General features: G+C 46.4%; 1 protein-coding gene across 1 annotated transcript in view; it reads right to left on the bottom strand.

Annotated features, from left to right (window-relative positions):
- Positions 1-7,654: 7,654 nt before the first annotated feature.
- btbd3b (BTB (POZ) domain containing 3b) overlaps positions 7,655-26,236 on the bottom strand; it is a 45,890-nt gene continuing 27,308 nt past the window's right edge. Inside the window, exons 3-6 of the mRNA XM_046367818.1 lie at positions 15,762-15,880; positions 11,671-11,872; positions 10,618-10,812; positions 7,655-10,491 (exon numbers count right to left, since the gene is read on the bottom strand). Coding sequence (XP_046223774.1) covers positions 9,856-10,491; positions 10,618-10,812; positions 11,671-11,872; positions 15,762-15,880 — 1,152 coding nt within the window. The 3' untranslated portion in view covers positions 7,655-9,855. The remainder of the gene's footprint in view (positions 10,492-10,617; positions 10,813-11,670; positions 11,873-15,761; positions 15,881-26,236) is intronic.

Genomic DNA, 26,236 nt, shown 5'->3' with positions numbered 1-26,236 from the left:
CCCAAATTTTTCCGTTTTTGATTTGTTAAAAAAGTTTGAAATATCCAATAAATGTCGTTCCACTTCATGATTGTGTCCCACTTGTTGTTGATTCTTCACAAAAAATACAGTTCTATATCTTTATGTTTGAAGCCTGAAATGTGGCAAAAGGTCGCAAAGTTCAAGGGGGCCGAATACTTTCGCAAGGCAGTGTATACCAGTTAGTAGACAGTAACCAATCCCAGTAAGGTGAATCTATACCAGTTAGTAGACACTAACCAGTCCCAGTAAGGTGAATCTATACCAGTTAGTGTTTAGTAGATAGTAACCAGTCCCAGTAAGGTGAATCTATACCAGTTAGTGGTTAGTAGACACTAACCAGTCCCAGTAAGGTGAATCTATACCAGTTAGTAGATAGTAACCAATCCCAGTAAGGTGAATCTATACCAGTTAGTGGTTAGTGGACAGTAACCAGTCCCAGTAAGGTGAATCTATACCAGTTAGTAGACACTAACCAGTCCCAGTAAGGTGAATCCCTACCTGTTAGTAGATAGTAACCAGTCCCAGTAAGGTGAATCTATACCAGTTAGTGGTTAGTGGACAGTAACCAGTCCCAGTAAGGTGAATCCCTACCTGTTAGTAGATAGTAACCAGTCCCAGTAAGGTGAATCTATACCAGTTAGTGGTTAGTGGACAGTAACCAGTCCCAGTAAGGTGAATCTATACCAGTTAGTAGACACTAACCAGTCCCAGTAAGGTGAATCTATACCAGTTAGTAGACCGTAACCAGTCCCAGTAAGGTGAATCTATACCAGTTAGTGGTTAGTAGACAGTAACCAGTCCCAGTAAGGTGAATCTATACCAGTTAGTAGACAGTAACCAGTCCCAGTAAGGTGAATCTATACCAGTTAGTAGACACTAACCAGTCCCAGTAAGGTGAATCTATACCAGTTAGTAGACCGTAACCAGTCCCAGTAAGGTGAATCTATACCAGTTAGTGGTTAGTAGACAGTAACCAGTCCCAGTAAGGTGAATCTATACCAGTTAGTAGACACTAACCAGTCCCAGTAAGGTGAATCTATACCAGTTAGTAGACCGTAACCAGTCCCAGTAAGGTGAATCTATACCAGTTAGTAGACACTAACCAGTCCCAGTAAGGTGAATCCCTACCTGTTAGTGGACAGTAACCAGTCCCAGTAAGGTGAATCCCTACCTGTTAGTAGACAGTAACCAGTCCCAGTAAGGTGAATCCCTACCTGTTAGTGGACAGTAACCAGTCCCAGTAAGGTGAATCCCTACCTGTTAGTAGACAGTAACCAGTCCCAGTAAGGTGAATCTATACCAGTTAGTAGACCGTAACCAGTCCCAGTAAGGTGAATCCCTACCTGTTAGTAGACAGTAACCAGTCCCAGTAAGGTGAATATATACCAGTTAGTAGACCGTAACCAGTCCCAGTAAGGTGAATCTATACCAGTTAGTAGACCGTAACCAGTCCCAGTAAGGTGAATCCCTACCAGTTAGTAGACAGTAACCAGTCCCAGTAAGGTGAATCTATACCAGTTAGTAGACCGTAACCAGTCCCAGTAAGGTGAATCCCTACCTGTTAGTAGACCGTAACCAGTCCCAGTAAGGTGAATCTATACCAGTTAGTAGACCGTAACCAGTCCCAGTAAGGTGAATCCCTACCTGTTAGTGGACAGTAACCAGTCCCAGTAAGGTGAATCCCTACCTGTTAGTGGACAGTAACCAGTCCCAGTAAGGTGAATCCCTACCTGTTAGTGGACCGTAACCAGTCCCAGTAAGGTGAATCCCTACCTGTTAGTGGACAGTAACCAGTCCCAGTAAGGTGAATCCCTACCTGTTAGTGGACAGTAACCAGTCCCAGTAAGGTGAATCCCTACCTGTTAGTGGACAGTAACCAGTCCCAGTAAGGTGAATCCCTACCTGTTAGTAGACAGTAACCAGTCCCAGTAAGGTGAATCCCTACCTGTTAGTGGACAGTAACCAGTCCCAGTAAGGTGAATCCCTACCTGTTAGTGGACAGTAACCAGTCCCAGTAAGGTGAATCCCTACCAGTTAGTAGACAGTAACCAGTCCCAGTAAGGTGAATCCCTACCAGTTAGTGGACAGTAACCAGTCCCAGTAAGGTGAATCCCTACCTGTTAGTGGACAGTAACCAGTCCCAGTAAGGTGAATCCCTACCAGTTAGTAGACCGTAACCAGTCCCAGTAAGGTGAATCCCTACCTGTTAGTGGACAGTAACCAGTCCCAGTAAGGTGAATCCCTACCTGTTAGTGGACAGTAACCAGTCCCAGTAAGGTGAATCCCTACCTGTTAGTGGACAGTAACCAGTCCCAGTAAGGTGAATCCCTACCTGTTAGTGGACAGTAACCAGTCCCAGTAAGGTGAATCCCTACCTGTTAGTGGACAGTAACCAGTCCCAGTAAGGTGAATCCCTACCTGTTAGTGGACAGTAACCAGTCCCAGTAAGGTGAATCCCTACCTGTTAGTGGACACTAACCAGTCCCAGTAAGGTGAATCTATACCAGTTAGTGTTTAGTAGATAGTAACCAGTCCCAGTAAGGTGAATCTATACCAGTTAGTGGTTAGTAGACACTAACCAGTCCCAGTAAGGTGAATCTATACCAGTTAGTAGATAGTAACCAATCCCAGTAAGGTGAATCTATACCAGTTAGTGGTTAGTGGACAGTAACCAGTCCCAGTAAGGTGAATCTATACCAGTTAGTAGACACTAACCAGTCCCAGTAAGGTGAATCCCTACCTGTTAGTAGATAGTAACCAGTCCCAGTAAGGTGAATCTATACCAGTTAGTGGTTAGTGGACAGTAACCAGTCCCAGTAAGGTGAATCCCTACCTGTTAGTAGATAGTAACCAGTCCCAGTAAGGTGAATCTATACCAGTTAGTGGTTAGTGGACAGTAACCAGTCCCAGTAAGGTGAATCTATACCAGTTAGTAGACACTAACCAGTCCCAGTAAGGTGAATCTATACCAGTTAGTAGACCGTAACCAGTCCCAGTAAGGTGAATCTATACCAGTTAGTGGTTAGTAGACAGTAACCAGTCCCAGTAAGGTGAATCTATACCAGTTAGTAGACAGTAACCAGTCCCAGTAAGGTGAATCTATACCAGTTAGTAGACACTAACCAGTCCCAGTAAGGTGAATCTATACCAGTTAGTAGACCGTAACCAGTCCCAGTAAGGTGAATCTATACCAGTTAGTGGTTAGTAGACAGTAACCAGTCCCAGTAAGGTGAATCTATACCAGTTAGTAGACACTAACCAGTCCCAGTAAGGTGAATCCCAGTTAGTAGACCGTAACCAGTTAGGTGTACCAGTTAGTAGACACTAACCAGTCCCAGTAAGGTGAATCCCTACCTGTTAGTGGACAGTAACCAGTCCCAGTAAGGTGAATCCCTACCTGTTAGTAGACAGTAACCAGTCCCAGTAAGGTGAATCCCTACCTGTTAGTGGACAGTAACCAGTCCCAGTAAGGTGAATCCCTACCTGTTAGTAGACAGTAACCAGTCCCAGTAAGGTGAATCTATACCAGTTAGTAGACCGTAACCAGTCCCAGTAAGGTGAATCCCTACCTGTTAGTAGACAGTAACCAGTCCCAGTAAGGTGAATATATACCAGTTAGTAGACCGTAACCAGTCCCAGTAAGGTGAATCTATACCAGTTAGTAGACCGTAACCAGTCCCAGTAAGGTGAATCCCTACCAGTTAGTAGACAGTAACCAGTCCCAGTAAGGTGAATCTATACCAGTTAGTAGACCGTAACCAGTCCCAGTAAGGTGAATCCCTACCTGTTAGTAGACCGTAACCAGTCCCAGTAAGGTGAATCTATACCAGTTAGTAGACCGTAACCAGTCCCAGTAAGGTGAATCCCTACCTGTTAGTGGACAGTAACCAGTCCCAGTAAGGTGAATCCCTACCTGTTAGTGGACAGTAACCAGTCCCAGTAAGGTGAATCCCTACCTGTTAGTGGACCGTAACCAGTCCCAGTAAGGTGAATCCCTACCTGTTAGTGGACAGTAACCAGTCCCAGTAAGGTGAATCCCTACCTGTTAGTGGACAGTAACCAGTCCCAGTAAGGTGAATCCCTACCTGTTAGTGGACAGTAACCAGTCCCAGTAAGGTGAATCCCTACCTGTTAGTAGACAGTAACCAGTCCCAGTAAGGTGAATCCCTACCTGTTAGTGGACAGTAACCAGTCCCAGTAAGGTGAATCCCTACCTGTTAGTGGACAGTAACCAGTCCCAGTAAGGTGAATCCCTACCAGTTAGTAGACAGTAACCAGTCCCAGTAAGGTAATCCCTACCAGTTAGTCCCAGTCCCAAGGTGAATCCCTACCTGTTAGTGGACAGTAACCAGTCCCAGTAAGGTGAATCCCTACCAGTTAGTAGACCGTAACCAGTCCCAGTAAGGTGAATCCCTACCTGTTAGTGGACAGTAACCAGTCCCAGTAAGGTGAATCCCTACCTGTTAGTGGACAGTAACCAGTCCCAGTAAGGTGAATCCCTACCTGTTAGTGGACAGTAACCAGTCCCAGTAAGGTGAATCCCTACCTGTTAGTGGACAGTAACCAGTCCCAGTAAGGTGAATCCCTACCTGTTAGTGGACAGTAACCAGTCCCAGTAAGGTGAATCCCTACCTGTTAGTGGACAGTAACCAGTCCCAGTAAGGTGAATCCCTACCTGTTAGTGGACAGTAACCAGTCCCAGTAAGGTGAATCCCTACCTGTTAGTGGACAGTAACCAGTCCCAGTAAGGTGAATCCCTACCTGTTAGTGGACAGTAACCAGTCCCAGTAAGGTGAATCTATACCAGTTAGTAGACACTAACCAGTCCCAGTAAGGTGAATCTATACCAGTTAGTAGACCGTAACCAGTCCCAGTAAGGTGAATCTATACCAGTTAGTGGTTAGTAGACAGTAACCAGTCCCAGTAAGGTGAATCTATACCAGTTAGTAGACACTAACCAGTCCCAGTAAGGTGAATCTATACCAGTTAGTGACCAGTCCCAGTAAGGTGAATCTATACCAGTTAGTAGACACTAACCAGTCCCAGTAAGGTGAATCCCTACCTGTTAGTGGACAGTAACCAGTCCCAGTAAGGTGAATCCCTACCTGTTAGTAGACAGTAACCAGTCCCAGTAAGGTGAATCCCTACCTGTTAGTGGACAGTAACCAGTCCCAGTAAGGTGAATCCCTACCTGTTAGTAGACAGTAACCAGTCCCAGTAAGGTGAATCTATACCAGTTGTAGACCGTAACCAGTCCCAGTAAGGTGAATCCCTACCAGTTAGTAGACAGTAACCAGTCCCAGTAAGGTGAATCTATACCAGTTAGTAGACCGTAACCAGTCCCAGTAAGGTGAATCCCTACCAGTTAGTAGACAGTAACCAGTCCCAGTAAGGTGAATCTATACCAGTTAGTAGACCGTAACCAGTCCCAGTAAGGTGAATCCCTACCTGTTAGTAGACCGTAACCAGTCCCAGTAAGGTGAATCTATACCAGTTAGTAGACCGTAACCAGTCCCAGTAAGGTGAATCCCTACCTGTTAGTGGACAGTAACCAGTCCCAGTAAGGTGAATCCCTACCTGTTAGTGGACAGTAACCAGTCCCAGTAAGGTGAATCCCTACCTGTTAGTGGACCGTAACCAGTCCCAGTAAGGTGAATCCCTACCTGTTAGTGGACAGTAACCAGTCCCAGTAAGGTGAATCCCTACCTGTTAGTGGACAGTAACCAGTCCCAGTAAGGTGAATCCCTACCTGTTAGTGGACAGTAACCAGTCCCAGTAAGGTGAATCCCTACCTGTTAGTAGACAGTAACCAGTCCCAGTAAGGTGAATCCCTACCTGTTAGTGGACAGTAACCAGTCCCAGTAAGGTGAATCCCTACCTGTTAGTGGACAGTAACCAGTCCCAGTAAGGTGAATCCCTACCAGTTAGTAGACAGTAACCAGTCCCAGTAAGGTGAATCCCTACCAGTTAGTGGACAGTAACCAGTCCCAGTAAGGTGAATCCCTACCTGTTAGTGGACAGTAACCAGTCCCAGTAAGGTGAATCCCTACCAGTTAGTAGACCGTAACCAGTCCCAGTAAGGTGAATCCCTACCTGTTAGTGGACAGTAACCAGTCCCAGTAAGGTGAATCCCTACCTGTTAGTGGACAGTAACCAGTCCCAGTAAGGTGAATCCCTACCTGTTAGTGGACAGTAACCAGTCCCAGTAAGGTGAATCCCTACCAGTTAGTAGACCGTAACCAGTCCCAGTAAGGTGAATCCCTACCTGTTAGTGGACAGTAACCAGTCCCAGTAAGGTGAATCCCTACCTGTTAGTGGACAGTAACCAGTCCCAGTAAGGTGAATCCCTACCTGTTAGTGGACAGTAACCAGTCCCAGTAAGGTGAATCCCTACCTGTTAGTGGACACTAACCAGTCCCAGTAAGGTGAATCCCTACCTGTTAGTGGACACTAACCAGTCCCAGTAAGGTGAATCCCTACCTGTTAGTAGACAGTAACCAGTCCCAGTAAGGTGAATCCCTACCTGTTAGTAGACAGTAACCAGTCCCAGTAAGGTGAATCCCTACCTGTTAGTAGACCGTAACCAGTCCCCAGTAAGGTGAATCCCTACCTGTTAGTGGACAGTAACCAGTCCCAGTAAGGTGAATCCCTACCTGTTAGTGGTTAGTAGACCGTAACCAGTCCCAGTAAGGTGAATCCCTACCTGTTAGTGGACAGTAACCAGTCCCAGTAAGGTGAATCCCTACCTGTTAGTGGACAGTAACCAGTCCCAGTAAGGTGAATCCCTACCTGTTAGTGGACAGTAACCAGTCCCAGTAAGGTGAATCCCTACCTGTTAGTGGTTAGTAGACCGTAACCAGTCCCAGTAAGGTGAATCCCTACCTGTTAGTGGACAGTAACCAGTCCCAGTAAGGTGAATCCCTACCTGTTAGTGGACACTAACCAGTCCCAGTAAGGTGAATCCCTACCTGTTAGTGGAAAGTAACCAGTCCCAGTAAGGTGAATCCCTACCTGTTAGTGGTTAGTAGACCGTAACCAGTCCCAGTAAGGTGAATCCCTACCTGTTAGTGGACAGTAACCAGTCCCAGTAAGGTGAATCCCTACCTGTTAGTGGACAGTAACCAGTCCCAGTAAGGTGAATCCCTACCTGTTAGTGGACAGTAACCAGTCCCAGTAAGGTGAATCCCTACCTGTTAGTGGACAGTAACCAGTCCCAGTAAGGTGAATCCCTACCTGTTAGTGGACAGTAACCAGTCCCAGTAAGGTGAATCCCTACCTGTTAGTAGACAGTAACCAGTCCCAGTAAGGTGAATCCCTACCTGTTAGTGGACAGTAACCAGTCCCAGTAAGGTGAATCCCTACCTGTTAGTGGACAGTAACCAGTCCCAGTAAGGTGAATCCCTACCTGTTAGTGGACAGTAACCAGTCCCAGTAAGGTGAATCCCTACCTGTTAGTGGACAGTAACCAGTCCCAGTAAGGTGAATCCCTACCTGTTAGTGGACAGTAACCAGTCAAAGTAGCAAAAGAAAAGGCTGACTCATATCAAAGTAAACAAAAGACCAATAATAATCAACAACGACTCTTACAATGGTAACTCTTTTGTTTTTTTAACTGATATTTTTAATACGTTGATAATTTGTCAAAATAGTGACATTGAACTGTTTTTCTGTATGTCTCTTTTTGTGACATATCTTCCCCACAAATACATTATTTCTCACATACCTGTAACCGTAGGGCTACACGATTTTGTGTTTGGTGTTTAAATATCAACATTGTCTCTTAATTGTCACCAGTTCTAAAATATAAATATTGATGTGTGTTGGGGGGGGGGCTTTGTGAAGTGCAATTCATTGGCTGAAACAGAGAGCGATCAATCAATTGAGTCGTAGCAGGGTGTTGCGTTCTGTCTTCATAGAGGCGTGACATCAATCAATCAATTCACAGAATATATTAGGCAGTGAAATATTGCTGTTCTGTATATATCATGTGCATCATGTGTAAGCATCAAAATAAGAAACATATAGCATATTAGTCATAAGATACCCTCTGAGCTATATATTACACTATATACAGTGCATACACACATTGGAGCTGGGAGTTGATTCCAAAAAAATAATAGATTCACGATTCCTAACAGTGGTGAGAAATTTGAAAAAAAAATCATTTTTTAATCGGAATTCCTGTTATATAATCCAATGAAGATCCGTTCCAGGGAGATGTCTGCTGTTGAGTTATTTGAGGTTAAGGAGTCCGTTTGAGGCGAAGAACTCGTCGAACAAAGTGCTGACCATCCACAGTACCAAAAGTAAACCCGGCAAACAAAATTAAGTTCTTAGAACGTCCTCAGGACGTCTTGAAATGGTCCCCATAAAGTGCTCAGGACTTTGTGTCATGGTCCCCTGGAGGTTTTGTCTAGTTCCCGGCTTGTTCATGATTGGTCAGAAAGAGACAGTCCCCCCATTACACATCAACCCTTGTTTCTTTTGTCCTGATTGGTGATCAACTGATCCATTTACAACTAATACATTTTTTTGGAAATGTTTAGGGAATCTTACACAAAAAGGTACGTTCCAACGTACGTTGTTTCAACTTCCATGCGTGACACACTTTGACGTAGATTTAAAACGTTGTGTACGTTTATTCACACAGAAATGATTATTCCTCACCTGGGATTTTAACATTCCAATCTTCCTGCTACGTCACCATGTCTGTGCCAATGATTGATTATACCTGTATTCCTACACTTTGCTCTTCAAAGCAAATTTCATCTCTGTAAAAAAAATACACTCAAGAAAAAAGTATTATATTTATCTTAGTGAGGAGTAACAGAATAATTCAGCACGCCTCACGAACATTAGACAACTATACTGAAAACCTTCAAATTGCTGAAATACTGTAAGTCAAGGAAATCAAGGATAAGAGAATAATCGGATTAACTGCTAGCTAAAATAGCAGGGCAATTGGCACTCTTTTTTTCTAAGCGCAGAGAAGATATATTATAGGTAACGAATGGGTAAGGAACTTGTGCCAATCTACAGACTTTTTGGCACAGCAGCGGTTGTGAGTTCAAATTCTAGGTGGGGTCATGTTGAAAAGTCTGTACGATCATGTCAATCCATCACGTGACAAAGGAAACCTCTAGGGGACCATGACACAACGTCCTAGGAATGTCCTTAAAATATCCTCGGGGACGTCCGCGTGACCATGACCATGACACAACGTCCTAAAAACGTCCCCCGGGACCAACTGGGACCTAGAAAAAGGTCCCCCAGTGAACGTTCCATTGGGACCATCATGCGATGTTCTTAGAATGTTCTCAGAGCGTCTGTGAGATAACGTTGTGCAGAAACCCTTGTAAAGGGACCTAATGGAAATGTCCTCAGGATGTCCCCTGTTTGCTGGGAATCCTCAATCATGAATTGTCAAATTCCAAAATTCCGCATATAAAGAAAGAGAGAAAACAAAAAATATTTATAGAACGTACAGAGTCAGCAATGGAATAGTGTGTCATCACAATGGTGACAGCCAGCACTCGCAAAGTGTCATTTAGATCAATCCATTCTCAATCAGTTCTCGCAATGGACATGTTTCACCCATCAAACCAAAGTCAGTAATAAGTACTATAAAAACAAGCACATCTCCATGGGCATCAAATTCACTCCGAGATGACGTTTCATCTTAGGTACAGATCTGGATCAGTTTCCCCTACCTTAATCCTAACCTTAACTACTAGTGGGGCAAATGTAAAACTGACCCAACATCAGCGACTTGGGGCAACTTTTACCCAACTTCACTAAAGTCAGTAAAGGTAATATCCATATCATTGTGTTCCTTTAGGCGTAGAAAATGAGTTCAGGTATCTGACCGCCCTGTACTCCTGTCCCATTGGTGCTGTCTGACGAACATTGGAACTGGTACGTCACCTTCCCACACTGCACCTCTGTCATTCCTTCCTGACCAAAGTAACTCAACTCGTTCCCATCCAAAACTACAGAAGCCGTGTAGAACGTATCGGGTTCTATCTGCACGGGGTACTCAAACCACACGGGGAACGTGTTACTAGAACCGTCAGAGAAGTATTTACTCAGGTTATGTCCGAGGAGAATGCCTTGGCGCTTGAGCTCGATCTTAGCCGAGTACTCTGCCGAGCCGCAGCTGGAGCCGTAGAGTCCGAACCCGGCGATGAAGACGCGTTTGTCCACGGCGAACTGGATGCTGTCGCACCGCCCTCGGTAGCGCCATTGGTTGCTGCGGTAGGCGCAGGATTGGAACCGGTGGCAGCGTTGCGGAGATAACCCTTTCCGTGGCTGGCTGGCGAACAGGAGGTCCGGTTTCCTGGCAGCGGTGTACCACAGGAAGATGTCGTTTGTCTCATTCAGGGTCAGGACGCCCGATTGGGCGGCACCATTGGCGAAGTCGTCCAATGCCATGGTGGGGATACGGATCAGGAACACGGCCTTGCCGAGAACCTTGAATAGAATACAGTACACATTGGAACCATATAAACGTTGCTTTGCTACAAGAGCATTTCCTATGTAACAAGTAGTATGTTTACTCCACAGATACATTTAATCAAAATCTACCATCAGAAATACCTTTCTCTTGTTGTCTATGGAGGATGTGAGGTCCTGTCTCTGACATTCTGCCTCGGCCCAGCTCAGAGCTGCCTCAAACACCACCTCCTCCTTGGCGTTGAGGGTCTCTCTCTGGAGGATACTCTCTAGTGTCTGGGAGTCGATGTCAGTGAAACCCTCCGACCGCAGGGCCAGCTCTGCCTGAGCGTCAATAACCTGGTGGGATGGAGGTGGACAGCAGAATGTAGCTAGTCTGGAATGATTCATTGAATTTTCTACACAGAGATTGTTTTGACCATAACTAAAGGGCCAAGTTTCCTCTTTTAGCCAAATGACTCGTCACTGAACTAGGACTCAAGTATAAAGGACTTAGACTTGGGCTTGGAATCGAATGTGATGGAATTAACCCTAACCCTTATTCTAATCCTAACCCTAACCCTTATTCTAATCCTAACCCTAACCCTTATTCTAATCCTAAATTTAACCCTTATTCAAAACATAACCCTAACCCTTATTCTAACCCTAACCTTTACCCTAACCCTAACCACTTATCCTAACCCTAACCCTTATTCTAACCCTTACCCTAACCCTTATTCTAACCCTTATCCTAACCCTAACCCTAGCCCTAATCCCTTATCCTTATCCTATCCTATTCCTAACCCTAACCCCTTATCCTAACCCTAAACACAATCCTTATCCTAACCCTTAACTTAAACCCTTATTCTAACTCTAACCATAAACTTAACCCTTATTCTAACCCTAACCTAAACCCGTATCCTAACCATAAACTTAACCCTTATTCTAAAACTAGCCCTAACCCTTATTCTAACCCTAAACTCTTATTCTAACCCTAAACCCTTATTCTAACTCTTATCCTAACCATAAACTTAACCCTTTTTCTAACCCTAACCCTAAACCTTATTCTAACCCTAACCCTTATTCTAAACCTAACCCTAACCCTTATCCTAACCCTAACCCTTATTCTAACGCTAACCCTAACCCTTTTTCTAACCCTAACCTTAGTAACAGATCCGGAGTAACCAAATAAAGTGTGACCACGTATACATCACTCACCTCCCAGCAGCGTTGTGTGAGTTCGGGCTCTTCGAACAGACAGCTCTGCGACAGCAGGACGCAGGCATTCTTAGCTGACAGGCTAGTCTCTAGGAAGTTAACACAGGCTCTGGCCAGGTGAGGCACGATGTACTTCTTAGCAGCGTAGAGCGTGGCCAGCACTGTGTCAGCACTCAGGTCTATCTCGTCACAATAGATGTACCTGGGGGACAGGTAGAGGAGTTGGTTTAGTCGACAGGTAGTCAACAAAACACATTACCAATAAGGGCAGTGGATACATATAAAGTGGCATTCAGACCCCATTTTGTTAACTTACAGCCTTGTTCGAATAAGGACAAAGTGAAAACAGGTTTTAAGAGATTTTGGCAAATGTATTAAAAACTAAAACAGAAATACGTAATTTACATCAGTATTCAGACCTTTTGCTATGAGACTCAAAATTGAGCTCAGGTGTATCCTGTTTCCATTGATCATCCTTGAGATGTTTTCACAACTTGATTGGAGTCCATCTGTCATAAATTCAATGGATTGGACATGATTTGTAATGGCACACTTGACGGTGCATGTAAGAGCAAAACCAAGCCATGCGGTTGAAGGAATTGTCCTTAGAGCTCCCAGACAGGATTGTGTCGAGGCACAGATCTGGGGAAGGGTACCAAAACATTTCTGCAGCATTGAAGGTCCCCGAGAACACAGTGGCCTCCATCATTCTGCAGCATTGAAGGTCCCCAAGAACACAGTGGCCTCCATCATTCTTAAATGGATGATGTTTGGAACCACCAAGACTCTTGCTAGAGCTGGCCGCCTGGGGAGAAGGGACTTGGTCAGGGAGGTGATCAAGAACCCGATGGTCACTCTGTCAGCGCTCCAGAGTTCCTCTGTGGAGATGGGAGAACCTTCCTGAAGGACAACCATCTCTGCAGCACTCCACCAATCAGACCTTTATGGTGGAGTGGTAAAAGGCACATGACAGCCCAATTTGAATTTACCAAAAGGCACCTAAAGACTCTCAGACCATGAGAAACAAGATTCTTTGGTCTGATGAAACCAAGATTGAAATCTTTGGCCTGAATGCCAAGCGTCAAGTCTGAAGGAAACCAGGCACCATCCATACGGTGATGCATGGTGTTGGCAGCATCATGCTGTGGGGATGTTTTTCAATGGCAGAGACTGGGAGAATAGTCAGGATCAACGGAAAGATCAACTGATTAAAGGACAGAGAGATCCTTGATGAAAAACTGTTCAAGACTTCAGACAAAGGTTCACCTTCCAACAGGACAATGACTCTAACCACTCAGCCAAGACAAGGCAGGAGTGGCTTTGGTACAAGCCTCTGAACGCCTGGACTTGAACTCGATCTAACATCTCTTTAGGGACCTGAAAATAGCTGTGCAGCAACGTTCCCCATACAACACGACAGAGCTTGAGAGGATCTGCAGAAAATAATGGGTGAAACTCCACAAATACAGGTGTGCCAAGCTTGTAGCGTCATACCCAAGAAGACTCGAGGCTGTAATCGCTGCCAAAGGTGTTTCAACAAAGTACTGAGTAAAGGGTCTGAATAAAGGGTCTGAAAACTTTCTGTTTTAACAATTAACCACCTATTTTTTGCTTTGTCATTATGGGGTATTGTCATGTCATTATGTGGTATTGTGATGTCATTATAGGGTATTGTGATGTCATTATGGGGTTTGTGATGTCATTATGGGGTATTGTGATGTCATTATAGGGTATTGTGATGTCATTATGGGGTATTGTGATGTCATTATGGGGTATTGTGATGTCATTATGGGGTATTGTGTGTAGATTGATGAGAATATATATGTTTTAATCCATTTTAGAATAGGTTTGTAACGCAGCAACATTTTGAATCAGTAAAGGGGTCTGAATATTTTCCAGGTGCAGTATATAAAGAACGTGACCAACTGTTGACAGTATGTATTAGGTAGAGGTTGCTACAGTACAGATTCATTTACCAAATGTATATTCATGAGAGGACAACACAGACTGCACTGAGGGTCAAACACATAACAACGTCAGCAACTCAAATTGCACCCTATTCGCTGCATAAGACCCTGGTCAAAAGTAGTGCACTACATAGGGAATAGGGTGCAATTTGGCGAGCAAACAGCATTGGATGTATTATTCAGGCAGCCTGGAGGACACCATTTGTTTTCATATTTCAGATGTATCCCGATGTATCCCGTAAAGCACAACAACAATGTATTTTCTGACACTGGTGTGAGGACTGGGAATATGTGAAAGGTAAAAATAGATATTAACTACAGTGAAGAGATATAGGGCTGGAGGCAGGAACACCGAGTTTAATCCATTTTGCAGTAACACAGCAGCTGGTATACTCCTACACACTTATGCCTCCCAAATGGCCCCCACTGTCTCCTACATAGTGAAACACCCTACATGGTGCACTACTTTCGACCGGAGCCCCTATGAAGGCCTATTGGACGCTGGTCTAAAGCAGTGCACTACATAGGGAATAGGGCACCATTTGGGAGTTAGACACTGAGCTTATATACCACTCAGTACCCACACAGGGGCAGGAACAACACGACTCACACAGGAGAGAAACAGCAGAGAGAGAGAGAAAGGGAACAATGTTTATATATCTATACATTTTTATAGCACTGTATATAACCATAATATTACATTTGAAATGTCTCTATAACTAACGTAACTTTTGCAAGTGTAATATTTATTGTTTATTTTTGATTGTTTATTATCTATTTCACTTGCTTTGACAATGTTAACATATGTTTCCCATGCCAATAAAGCTATTTGAATTCAATTGAGAGAGAGAGAGAGAGAGAGAGAGAGAGAGAGAGAGAGAGAGAGAGAGAGAGATTGACTGGGTGGCTGTGTGAAAATGTGACCATATTGCTTCAATTTATCCTATTTTCTCATCTTCACAAGTGTCTATGTGTTAGTAGGGGGGTATATAGTGTCTATGTGTTAGTAGGGGGGTATATAGTGTCTATGTGTTAGTAGGGGGTATGTAGTGCCTATGTGTTAGTAGGAGGTTTATTTGTGCTACAGAGATACAGGAGAACAATGGGAGAGAGAGAACAATGGGAGAGTAGAGTAGAGTAGAGTAGAGGAGAGGAGAGGAGAGGAGAGGAGAGGAGAGGAGAGGAGAGGAGAGGAGAGGAGAGGAGAGGAGAGGAGAGGAGAGGAGAGAGAGAGGAGAGGAAAGAGAGGGAGGTGAAAGACGAGGGAGAGGAGAGGAGAGGAGAGGAGAAAGAGGGAGGTGAAAGACGAGGAGAGGAGGAAAGAGCAGAGGGAGAAAGGAAGCGAGTGGAAGAGTGAGGTGAAAGAGGAGAAAGGAAGAGGGACGTGAAAGAGGAGAGAAGAGAGGAAGAGGGAGGTGAAAGAGGAGGAGAAGAGAGGGGAGGTGAAAGAGGAGAAGAGGAGAGGAGAGAGGAAGAGGGAGGTGAAAGAGGAGAGAAGAGAGGAGAGAGGAAGAGGGAGGTGAAAGAGGAGAGGAGCGAGGAAGAGGAGAAATGAAAAGGGAAGTGAAAGATGATAGAAGAGAGGAAGAGGGAGTTGAAAGAGAAGAAGAGAGGGGAGGTGAAAGAGGAGAAGAGAAGAGGAGATGAGAGAGGAAGAGGGAGGTGAAAGAGGAGAGGAGAGAGGAAGAGGGAGGTGAAAGAGAAGAGGAGAAGAGAGAGGAAGAGGGATGTGAAAGAGGAGAAGAGGAGAGGCGAGAGGAAGAGGGAGGTGAAAGAAGAGAGGGGAGGTGAAAGAGGAGAGAAGAGAGGAGAGAGGAAGAGGGAGGTGAAGGAGGAGAGGAGCGAGGAAGAGGAGAAACGAAAAGGGAAGTGAAAGATGAGAGAAGAGAGGAAGAGGGAGTTGAAAGAGAAGAAGAGAGGGGAGGTGAAAGAGGAGAAGAGGAGAGGAGATGAGAGAGGAAGAGGGAGGTGAAAGAGGAGAGGAGAGAGGAAGAGGGATGTGAAAGAGGAGAAGAGGAAAGGCGAGAGGAAGAGGGAGGTGAAAGAAGAGAGGGGAGGTGAAAGAGGAGAAGAGGAGAGGAGAGAGGAAGAGGGAGGTGAAAGCGGAGTAGAATCCTTCCTTACTTCAACATGGCCAGGAATGCTGCAGGCTCCACGTCCGGAATCCGGATTTCATCCTTGTTTTCCGCCAGCTCTCCATAAAACATGGCATGGAACACAGAACTACCAACAGCCAGAACATACTGTTGGACAGAGAGAAAATAATTTAAGGAGAGAGGAAGAGAGAGAGGGAGAGAGAGAGAGAGAGACACAGAGAGAGAGAGAGAGAGAGAGAGAGAGAGAGAGAGAGAGAGAGAGAGAGAGAGAGAGAGAGAGAGAGAGAGAGACTCGTTCTGCCCCTGAACAGGCAGTTAACTCACTGTTCCTAGACCAGTTAACCCACTGTTCCTAGGCCGTCATTGAAAATAAGAATTTGTTCTTAACTGACTTGCCTGGTTAAATAAAGGTAAAAATAAAAAGAGAGAGAGAGAGATTTGGAAAACACTAAACAAACAACAACACAAAGAGTTATCTATCCAAAATAGAGATGTAAGAATAAACCACTTCTCCAATCTTTTTGGCTCAATAACACAGAACAAGTGGTAAAACCATGATCAAATACAAATCTTGGAATCAACTATTAGAGACCACCAGAAGCCACTGGATTCTCCAATCACATTGAATGAACTACAGGACAAAATACAAACCCTTCAACCCAAAAAGCCCTTAAATGATAAATATACAGATCACAATGTCATGTTTGTCATTTATTATCATGTCTTGTCCCTGTGCTCCCCATTCTGTTCGTTTCCCTCTGCTGGTCTTATTGGGTTCTTTCCCTCTTTCTATCCCTCTCTCTCCCCCTTCCCCTCTCACTCTCTCGCTCTCTCTTCTCTCTATCGTTCCGTTCCTGCTCCCAGCTGTTCCTATTCCCCTAATCATCATTTAGTCTTCCCACACCTGTTCCCGATCCTTTCCCCTGATTAGAGTCCCTATTTATTCCTTTGTGTTCCGTTCCTGTCCCGTCGGTTCCTTGTTTAGTATTCACCGTGCTGTGATTGTGTTTCGCCCTGTCCTGTCGTGTTTTTTGCCTTCATCAGATGCTGCGTGTGAGCAGGTGTCTCTGTCAACTACGGCCTGCGCCTACCCGAAGCGACCTGCAGTCTGTGGCCGCTTCTCTTGTTATTCCCCTCTACAGACTAGAGGATTTCTGTTATTCCCTGTTTGGACTTGAATAAACTCTGTTTCTGTTAAGTCGCTTTTGGGTCCTCTATCACCAGCATGACAGAAGGAACCGACCAAGGAATGGACCCAGCGACTTCAGACGCTCGTTACACTGCCGTCAAGATCCAAGGAGCCATGCTCGGCAGACACGAGCAGGAATTGTCTGCTGCTCGCCATGCCGTGGAGAACCTGGCCGCTCAGGTTTCCGACCTCTCTGGACAGTTCCAGAGTCTACGTCTCGTGCCACCTGTTACTTCCTGGCCTGCCGAGCCTCCAGAACCTAGGGTTAATAACCCACCTTGCTACTCCGGGCAGCCCACTGAGTGCCGCTCCTTTCTCACGCAGTGTGAGATTGTGTTCTCTCTCCAACCCAACACATACTCTAGAGAGAGAGCTCGGGTTGCTTACGTCATTTCACTCCTTACTGGCCGGGCTCGAGAATGGGGCACAGCTATCTGGGAGGCAAGGGCTGATTGCTCTAACAAGTTCCAGAACTTTAAAGAGGAGATGATTCGGGTTTTTGACCGTTCAGTTTTTGGTAGGGAGGCTTCTAGGGCCCTGGCTTCCTTATGCCAAGGTGAACGGTCCATAACGGATTATTCTATTGAGTTTCGCACTCTTGCTGCCTCTAGTGAGTGGAACGAGCCGGCGCTGCTCGCTCGTTTTCTGGAGGGACTCCACGCAGTGGTTAAGGATGAGATTCTCTCCCGGGAGGTTCCTTCAGATGTGGACTCTTTGATTGCTCTCGCCATCCGCATAGAACGACGGGTAGATCTTCGTCACCGGGCTCGTGGAAGAGAGCTCGCATCAACGGTGTTTCCCTGCTCCGCATCGCAACCATCTCCCTCCTCTGGCTTTGAGACTGAGCCCATGCAGCTGGGAGGGATTCGCATCTCGACTAAGGAGAGGGAACGGAGGATCACCAACCGCCTGTGCCTCTATTGCGGAGTTGCTGGACATTTTGTTAATTCATGTCCAGTAAGAGGCCAGAGCCCATCAGTAAGCGGAGGGCTACTGGTGAGCGCTACTACTCAGGTCTCTTCATCTAGATCTTGTACTACTATGTCGGTCCATCTACGCTGGACCGGTTCGGGTGCTACATGCAGTGCCTTGATTGACTCTGGGGCTGAGGGTTGTTTCATGGACGAAGCATGGGTTCGGAAACATAACATTCCTTTCAGACCGTTAGACAAGCCTACGCCCATGTTTGCCTTAGATGGTAGTCATCTTCCCAGTATCAAATTTGAGACACTACCTTTAACTCTCACAGTATCTGGTAACCACAGTGAGACTATTTCTTTTTGATTTTCCGTTCACCGTTTACACCTGTTGTTTTGGGTCATCCCTGGCTAGTATGTCCTAATCCTTCTATTAATTGGTCTAGTAATTCTATCCTATCCTGGAACGTTTCTTGTCATGTGAAGTGTTTAATGTCTGCCATCCCTCCCGTTTCTTCTGTCCCTACTTCTCAGGAGGAACCTGGCGATTTGACAGGAGTGCCGGAGGAATATCATGATCTGCGCACGGTCTTCAGTCGGTCCCGAGCCAACTCCCTTCCTCCTCACCGGTCGTATGATTGTAGTATTGATCTCCTTCCGGGGACCACTCCTCCTCGAGGTAGACTATACTCTCTGTCGGCTCCCGAACGTAAGGCTCTCGAGGATTATTTGTCTGTGTCTCTTGACGCCGGTACCATAGTGCCTTCTTCTTCTCCGGCCGGGCGGGGTTCTTTTTTGTTAAGAAGAAGGACGGTACTCTGCGCCCCTGCGTGGATTATCGAGGGCTGAATGACATAACGGTTAAGAATCGTTATCCGCTTCCCCTTATGTCATCAGCCTTCGAGATTCTGCAGGGAGCCAGGTGCTTTACTAAGTTGGACCTTCGTAACGCTTACCATCTCGTGCGCATCAGAGAGGGGGACGAGTGGAAAACGGCGTTTAACACTCCGTTAGGGCATTTTGAGTACCGGGTTCTGCCGTTCGGTCTCGCCAATGCGCCAGCTGTTTTTCAGGCATTAGTTAATGATGTTCTGAGAGACATGCTGAACATCTTTGTTTTTGTCTATCTTGACGATATCCTGATTTTTTCTCCGTCACTCGAGATTCATGTTCAGCACGTTCGACGTGTTCTACAGCGCCTTTTAGAGAATTGTCTCTACGTAAAGGCTGAGAAGTGCTCTTTTCATGTCTCCTCCGTTACTTTTCTCGGTTCCGTTATTTCCGCTGAAGGCATTCAGATGGATTCCGCTAAGGTCCAAGCTGTCAGTGATTGGCCCGTTCCAAGGTCACGTGTCGAGTTGCAGCGCTTTTAGGTTTCGCTAATTTCTATCGGCGTTTCATTCGTAACGGTCAAGTTGCTGCTCCTCTCACAGCTCTTACTTCTGTCAAGACGTGTTTTAAGTGGTCCGGTTCCGCCCAGGGAGCTTTTGATCTTCTAAAAGAACGTTTTACGTCCGCTCCTATCCTCGTTACTCCACGTCACTAGACAATTCATTGTCGAGGTTGACGATCTTCAGAGGTAGGCGTGGGAGCCATTCTATCCCAGCGCTTCCAGTCACGATAAGGTTCATCCTTGCGCTTATTTTTCTCATCGCCTGTCGCCATCTGAGCGCAACTATGATGTGGGTAACCTGAACTGCTCGCCATCCGCAGCCCTAGGCGAATGGCGACAGTGGTTGGAGGGGGCGACCGTTCCTTTTGTCGTTTGGACAGACCATAAGAACCTTGAGTACATCCGTTCTGCCAAACGACTTAATGCCCGTCAAGCTCGTTGGGCGTTGTTTTTCGCTCGTTTCGAGTTTGTGATTTCTTACCGTCCGGGTAGCAAGAACACCAAGCCTGATGCCTTATCCCGTCTGTTTAGTTCTTCTGTGGCTTCTACTGATCCCGAGGGGATTCTTCCTTATGGGCGTGTTGTCGGGTTAACAGTCTGGGGAATTGAAAGACAGGTTAAGCAAGCACTCACGCACACTGCGTCGCCGCGCGCTTGTCCTAGTAACCTCCTTTTCGTTCCTGTTTCCACTCGTCTGGCTGTTCTTCAGTGGGCTCACTCTGCCAAGTTAGCTGGTCATCCCGGTGTTCGAGGCACTCTTGCGTCTATTCGCCAGCGCTTTTGGTGGCCGACTCAGGAGCGTGACACGCGCCGTTTCGTGGCTGCTTGTTCGGACTGCGCGCAGACCAAGTCGGGTAACTCTCCTCCTGCCGGTCGTCTCAGACCGCTCCCCATTCCTTCTCGACCATGGTCTCACATCGCCTTAGGCTTCACTACCGGTCTGCCTTTGTCTGCGGGGAAGACTGTGAGAGCCGCCAATAAACGCAGGATTAAGAGTCCAAGGTATTGTTGCGGCCAGAGAGTGTGGCTTTCCACTCGCAACCTTCCTCTTACGACAGCTTCTCGTAAGTTGACTCCGCGGTTCATTGGTCGTTCCGTGTCTCCCAGGTCGTCAATCCTGTCGCTGTGCGACCTTCTTCCGCGACATCTTCGTCGCGTCCATCCTGTCTTCCATGTCTCCTGTGTTAAGCCCTTTCTTCGCACCCCCGTTCGTCTTCCCTCCCCCCTCCCGTCCTTGTCGAGAGCGCACCTATTTACAAGGTACATAAGATCATGGACATGCGTTCTCGGGACGGGGTCACCAATACTTAGTGGATTGGGAGGGTTACGGTCCTGAGGAGAGGAGTTGGGTTCCGTCTCGGGACGTGCTGGACCGTTCACTCATCGATGATTTCCTCCGTTGCCGCCAGGATTCCTCCTCGAGTGCGCCAGGACCGGTGAGTGGGGGGTACTGTCATGTTTGTCATTTATTATCATGTCTTGTCCCTGTGCTCCCCATTCTGTTCGTTTCCCTCTGCTGGTCTTATTGGGTTCTTTCCCTCTTTCTATCCCTCTCTCTCCCCCTCCCCCTCTCACTCTCTTGCTCTCTCTTCTCTCTATCGTTCCGTTCCTGCTCCCAGCTGTTCCTATTCCCCTAATCATCATTTAGTCTTCCCACACCTGTTCCCGATCCTTTCCCCTGATTAGAGTCCCTATTTATTCCTTTGTGTTCCGTTCCTGTCCCGTCGGTTCCTTGTTTAGTATTCACCGTGCTGTGATTGTGTTTCGCCCTGTCCTGTCGTGTTTTTTGCCTTCATCAGATGCTGCGTGTGAGCAGGTGTCTCTGTCAACTACGGCCTGCGCCTACCCGAAGCGACCTGCAGTCTGTGGCCGCTTCTCTTGTTATTCCCCTCTACAGACTAGAGGATTTCTGTTATTCCCTGTTTGGACTTGAATAAACTCTGTTTCTGTTAAGTCGCTTTTGGGTCCTCTATCACCAGCATGACACACAAATTCCAATGGCCTATTCTTAAACTCTTTAACATAATCCTGCTCTGTCATTTCCCCCAATATTTGGAACCAAGGACTTATCACCCCAATCCAGAAAGGTGGAGACAAATTTGACCCCAATAACTACCGTGGGATATATCTGTCAACAGTAACCTTGGGGAAATCCTCTGCATTATCATTAACAGCAGACTAGTACATTTCCTCAGTGAAAACAATGTACTGAGAAAATGCCAAATTTACTCTTTACCAAATTATCATACAACAGACCATATATTCACCCTGCACACCCTAATTGACAATCAAACAAACCAAAACAAAGGCAAAGTCTTCTCATGCTTTGTTGATTTCAACTCAATTTGGCATGAGGGTCTGCTATACAAATTGATGAAAAGTGGTGTTGGGGAAAAACAGCAATAATAAAACATTATAAAATATATGTACACAAACAAAAAGTGTGTGGTTAAATATTTTTTTTTAAAGCTTCTTCTACATAAATATCAGCAAATTGGTGAGGGCACTAGAACAGTCTGCAGCACCTGGCCTCACCCTACTAGAACCTGAAGTTAAATGTCTGCTGTTTGCTGATGATCTGGTGCTTCTGTCCCCAACCAAGGAGGGCCTACAGCAGCACCTAGATCTGTTACCAACCAAGGAGGGCCTACAGCAGCACCTAGATCTGTTACCAACCAAGGAGGGCCTACAGCAGCACCTAGATCTGTTACCAACCAAGGAGGGCCTACAGCAGCACCTAGATCTGTTACCAACCAAGGTGGGCCTACAGCAGCACCTAGATCTGTTACCAACCAAGGAGGGCCTACAGCAGCATCTAGATCTGTCACCAACCAAGGAGGGCCTACAGCAGCACCTAGATCTGTTACCAACCAAGGAGGGCCTACAGCAGTACCTAGATCTGTTACCAACCAAGGAGGGCCTACAGCAGCACCTAGATCTGTCACCAACCAAGGAGGGCCTACAGCAGCACCTAGATCTGTTACCAACCAAGGTGGGCCTACAGCAGCACCTAGATCTGTTACCAACCAAGGAGGGCCTACAGCAGCACCTAGATCTGTCACCAACCAAGGAGGGCCTACAGCAGCACCTAGATCTGTTACCAACCAAGGAGGGCCTACAGCAGCACCTAGATCTGTTACCAACCAAGGAGGGCCTACAGCAGCACCTAGATCTGTCACCAACCAAGGAGGGCCTACAGCAGCACCTAGATCTGTTACCAACCAAGGAGGGCCTACAGCAGCACCTAGATCTGTCACCAACCAAGGAGGGCCTACAGCAGCACCTAGATCTGTTACCAACCAAGGAGGGCCTACAACAGCACCTAGATCTGTCACCAACCAAGGAGGGCCTACAGCAGCACCTAGATCTGTTACCAACCAAGGAGGGCCTACAACAGCACCTAGATCTGTCACCAACCAAGGAGGGCCTACAGCAGCACCTAGATCTGTTACCAACCAAGGAGGGCCTACAGCAGCACCTAGATCTGTTACCAACCAAGGAGGGCCTACAGCAGCACCTAGATCTGTTACCAACCAAGGAGGGCCTACAGCAGCACCTAGATCTGTCACCAACCAAGGAGGGCCTACAGCAGCACCTAGATCTGTTACCAACCAAGGAGGGCCTACAGCAGCACCTAGATCTGTTACCAACCAAGGCCTTTATACAGTGATGTCCAATAATTCACAAAATGGGACACACCAAAACTCTGGGCCTACAGCAGCACCTAGATCTGTTACCAACCAAGGAGGGCCTACATTAGCACCTAGATCTGTTACCAACCAAGGTGGGCCTACAGCAGCACCTAGATCTGTTACCAACCAAGGAGGGCCTACAGCAGCACCTAGATCTGTCACCAACCAAGGAGGGCCTACAGCAGCACCTAGATCTTCTGCACAGATTCTGTCAGACCTGGGCCCTGACAGACCTGGGCCCTGACAGACCTGGGCCCTGACAGACCTGGGCCCTGACAGTAAATCTTAGTAAGACAAAAATAACGGTGTTCCAAAAAAGGTCCAGTCACCAGGACCACAAATACAAATTCTTTCTGGACACCGTTGCCCCGGAGCACACAAAAAACGATACATACCTCAGCCTAAACATCAGCGCCACAGGTAACTTCCACAAAGTTGTGAACGATCTGAGAGACAAGGCAAGAAGGGCATTCTATGCCATCAAAAGGAACATCAAATTTGACATCCCAATTAGGATCTGGGTAAAAAATACTTGAATCAGTTATAGAACCCATTGCCCTTTATGGTTGTGATGTCCAATAATTCACAAAATGGGACAAACACCAAATTGAAACTCTGTTTGCAGAATTCTGCTGAAATATCCTTCATGTGAAACACCAATTAGGGCAGAATTAGGCCGATACCCACTAATTATCAAAATATGATAAAGAGACGTTAAATTCTACAACCACCTAAAAGGAAGTGATTCCCAAACCTTCCGTAACAAAGCCATCACCTACAGAGAGATGAACCTGGAGAAGAGACCCCTAAGCAAGCTGGTCCTGGGGCTCTGTTCACAAACACAAACACACCCCACAGAGCCCCAGGACAGCAGCACAATTAGACCCAACCAAATCATGAGAAAACAAAAAGATAATTACTTGACACATTGGAAAGAATTAACAACAAAAACAGATCAAACTAGAATGCTATTTGGCCCTAAACAGAGAGTACACAGCGGCAGAATACCTGACCACTGTGACTGACCCTAAACAGAGAGTACACAGTGGCAGAATACCTGACCACTGTGACTGGCCCTAAACAGAGAGTACACAGTGGCAGAATACCTGACCACTGTGACTGACCCTAAACAGAGAGTACACAGTGGCAGAATTCCTGACCACTGTGACTGACCCTAAACAGAGAGTACACAGTGGCAGAATACCTGACCACTGTGACTGACCCTAAACAGAGAGTACACAGTGGCAGAATACCTGACCACTGTGACTGACCCTAAACAGAGAGTACACAGTGGCAGAATTCCTGACCACTGTGACTGACCCTAAACAGAGATACAGTGTCAGAATACCTGACCACTGTGACTGACCCTAAACTTAAGCAAAGCTTTGACTATATATCTTTTTTCTTTTGGAGCATTTGTGAGTGTAACTGTCTATTTTGTTATTGTTCATCTCATTTCTGTTCATCCATTTCACTTGTCAACATGTTTCCCATTGAATTGAATTGAGAGAGAGAAAGAGAGAGAGAGATAGTTGAACTGTACTAGTACATTTAGATAGAGAAAGAGATAGAGGCTATGCTGATTCATGCAATCACTCCAATGTTTTTAGTCTATACAGTACATCCATATGAATCATTGTCTTGTACAGCTTCATCCCTCACTCCTCTCTGCTCTCTCTTCTCTCCCCTCTCCCCTCCCCTCTCCACTCTCTCCTCTCCACTCTACTCTCTCCTCTCTCCACTCTCTCCTCCTACTCTCTCCTCTCCACTCTCTCCTCTCTCCTCTCTCCTCTCTCCTCTCTCCTCTCTCCTCTCTCCACTCTCCACTCTACTCTCTCCACTCTCTCCTCCTACTCTCTCCTCTCTCCACTCTCCTCTCTCCTCTCTCCTCTCTCCTCTCTCCTCTCTCCTCTCTCCTCTCTCCTCTCTCCTCGCTCTACTCTACTCTCTCCTATCTCCTCTCTCCACTCTCCTCTCTCCACTCTCCATTCTCCACTCTCCTCTCTCCATTCTCCACTCTCCACTCTCCACTCTCCTCTCTCCCCTAGAGTTTATTTGACCGTGCAATATGCTGGAGCACACACAAAGATTCCCCACAATCAGAAGCAATGGTTAACTACAGTTGTAAGAATCATATTTGCCCCCCGGGGGGCCAGAGGATACACACTCTGAGTCCCAAATGGCAAAGTAGTGCACTATAAAGGGAATAGGGCTCTGGTCAACAGTAGTGTACTATATAGGGAATAGGGCCCTGGTCTACAATAGTGCACTATAAAGGGAATAGGGCCCCGGTCAACAGTAGTGCACTATATAGGGAGTAGGGCCCTGGTCAACAGTAGTGCACTATATAGGGAATAGGGCCCTGGTCTACAATAGTGCACTATAAAGGCAATAGGGTGCCATTTTGGACATACCCCCTATTCTATTAATAATGTACCTGCCTCTTCTCTCACTCTGGAGAAGAACCTTGAGTATCCCAAATGACACCCTATTCCTGTTAGAGTGCATTAGAGCCCTAAGTAGTGTGCTATGTAGACAATAGGGTGCCATTTTACACATCCAGTGTTTTATAATGAGAAAAGAAGAGTGTGAAGAGGGTGCTGAAGACTCTTTTCTATGTTGCTGATGAACTATCTCTGGTAATGATCACCACACCGCAGATGATACGCAGATAGAGAGGACAGACAGAGGAACAGAGAAGAAAGAGAAGACAGAGAGGGAAGTAAAATGAAATGTGTCTTTCACACTTAACCCAGCCCCTCTGAATCAGAGAGGTGTGGAGGGCTACCTTAATCGACATCCACAGCGCCCGGGGAACAGTAGGTTAACTGCTTTGCTCAGGGGCAGAATGACAGATTTTAAATGGTCAGCTTGGGGATTTGATCCACCTACCTTTTGGTTAGTGGCCAAATGCTTTAACTACGAGGCTACTTCTGCCTCCCCGAGAGGAGAGACATTAGGGAGAGGAGAGGGAGAAGAGAGGGAGAGGAGAGGGAGAGACGTTAAGGAGAAGAGAGGAAGAGGAGAGAGAGAGACGTTTGGGAGAAGAGAGGAAGAGGGGAGAGAAACATTAGGGAGAAGAGAGAGAGAGAGAGAGAGAGAGAGAGAGAGAGAGAGAGAGAGAGAGAGAGGAGAGGAAGAGGGGAGAGACAGACGTGAGGGAGAAGAGAGGAAGACGAGAGAGAGACGTTAGGAAGAAGAGAGGAGAGAGGGAGAGGTTAGGGAGAAGAGAGGAAGAGGAGAGAAGAGAGGAAGAGGAGAAAGAGAGATGTTGGGGAGAGAGAGGAAGTGGAGAGAGAGAGAGAGAGAGAG

The sequence above is a fragment of the Oncorhynchus gorbuscha genome, linkage group LG11 (genome assembly GCF_021184085.1).
Source record: "Oncorhynchus gorbuscha isolate QuinsamMale2020 ecotype Even-year linkage group LG11, OgorEven_v1.0, whole genome shotgun sequence".
In the NCBI taxonomy this organism is placed as follows: Eukaryota; Metazoa; Chordata; class Actinopteri; order Salmoniformes; family Salmonidae; genus Oncorhynchus; species Oncorhynchus gorbuscha.
Note: the sequence above shows the minus strand (reverse complement) of the source record. Positions and strands in the feature narration are given on the sequence as shown.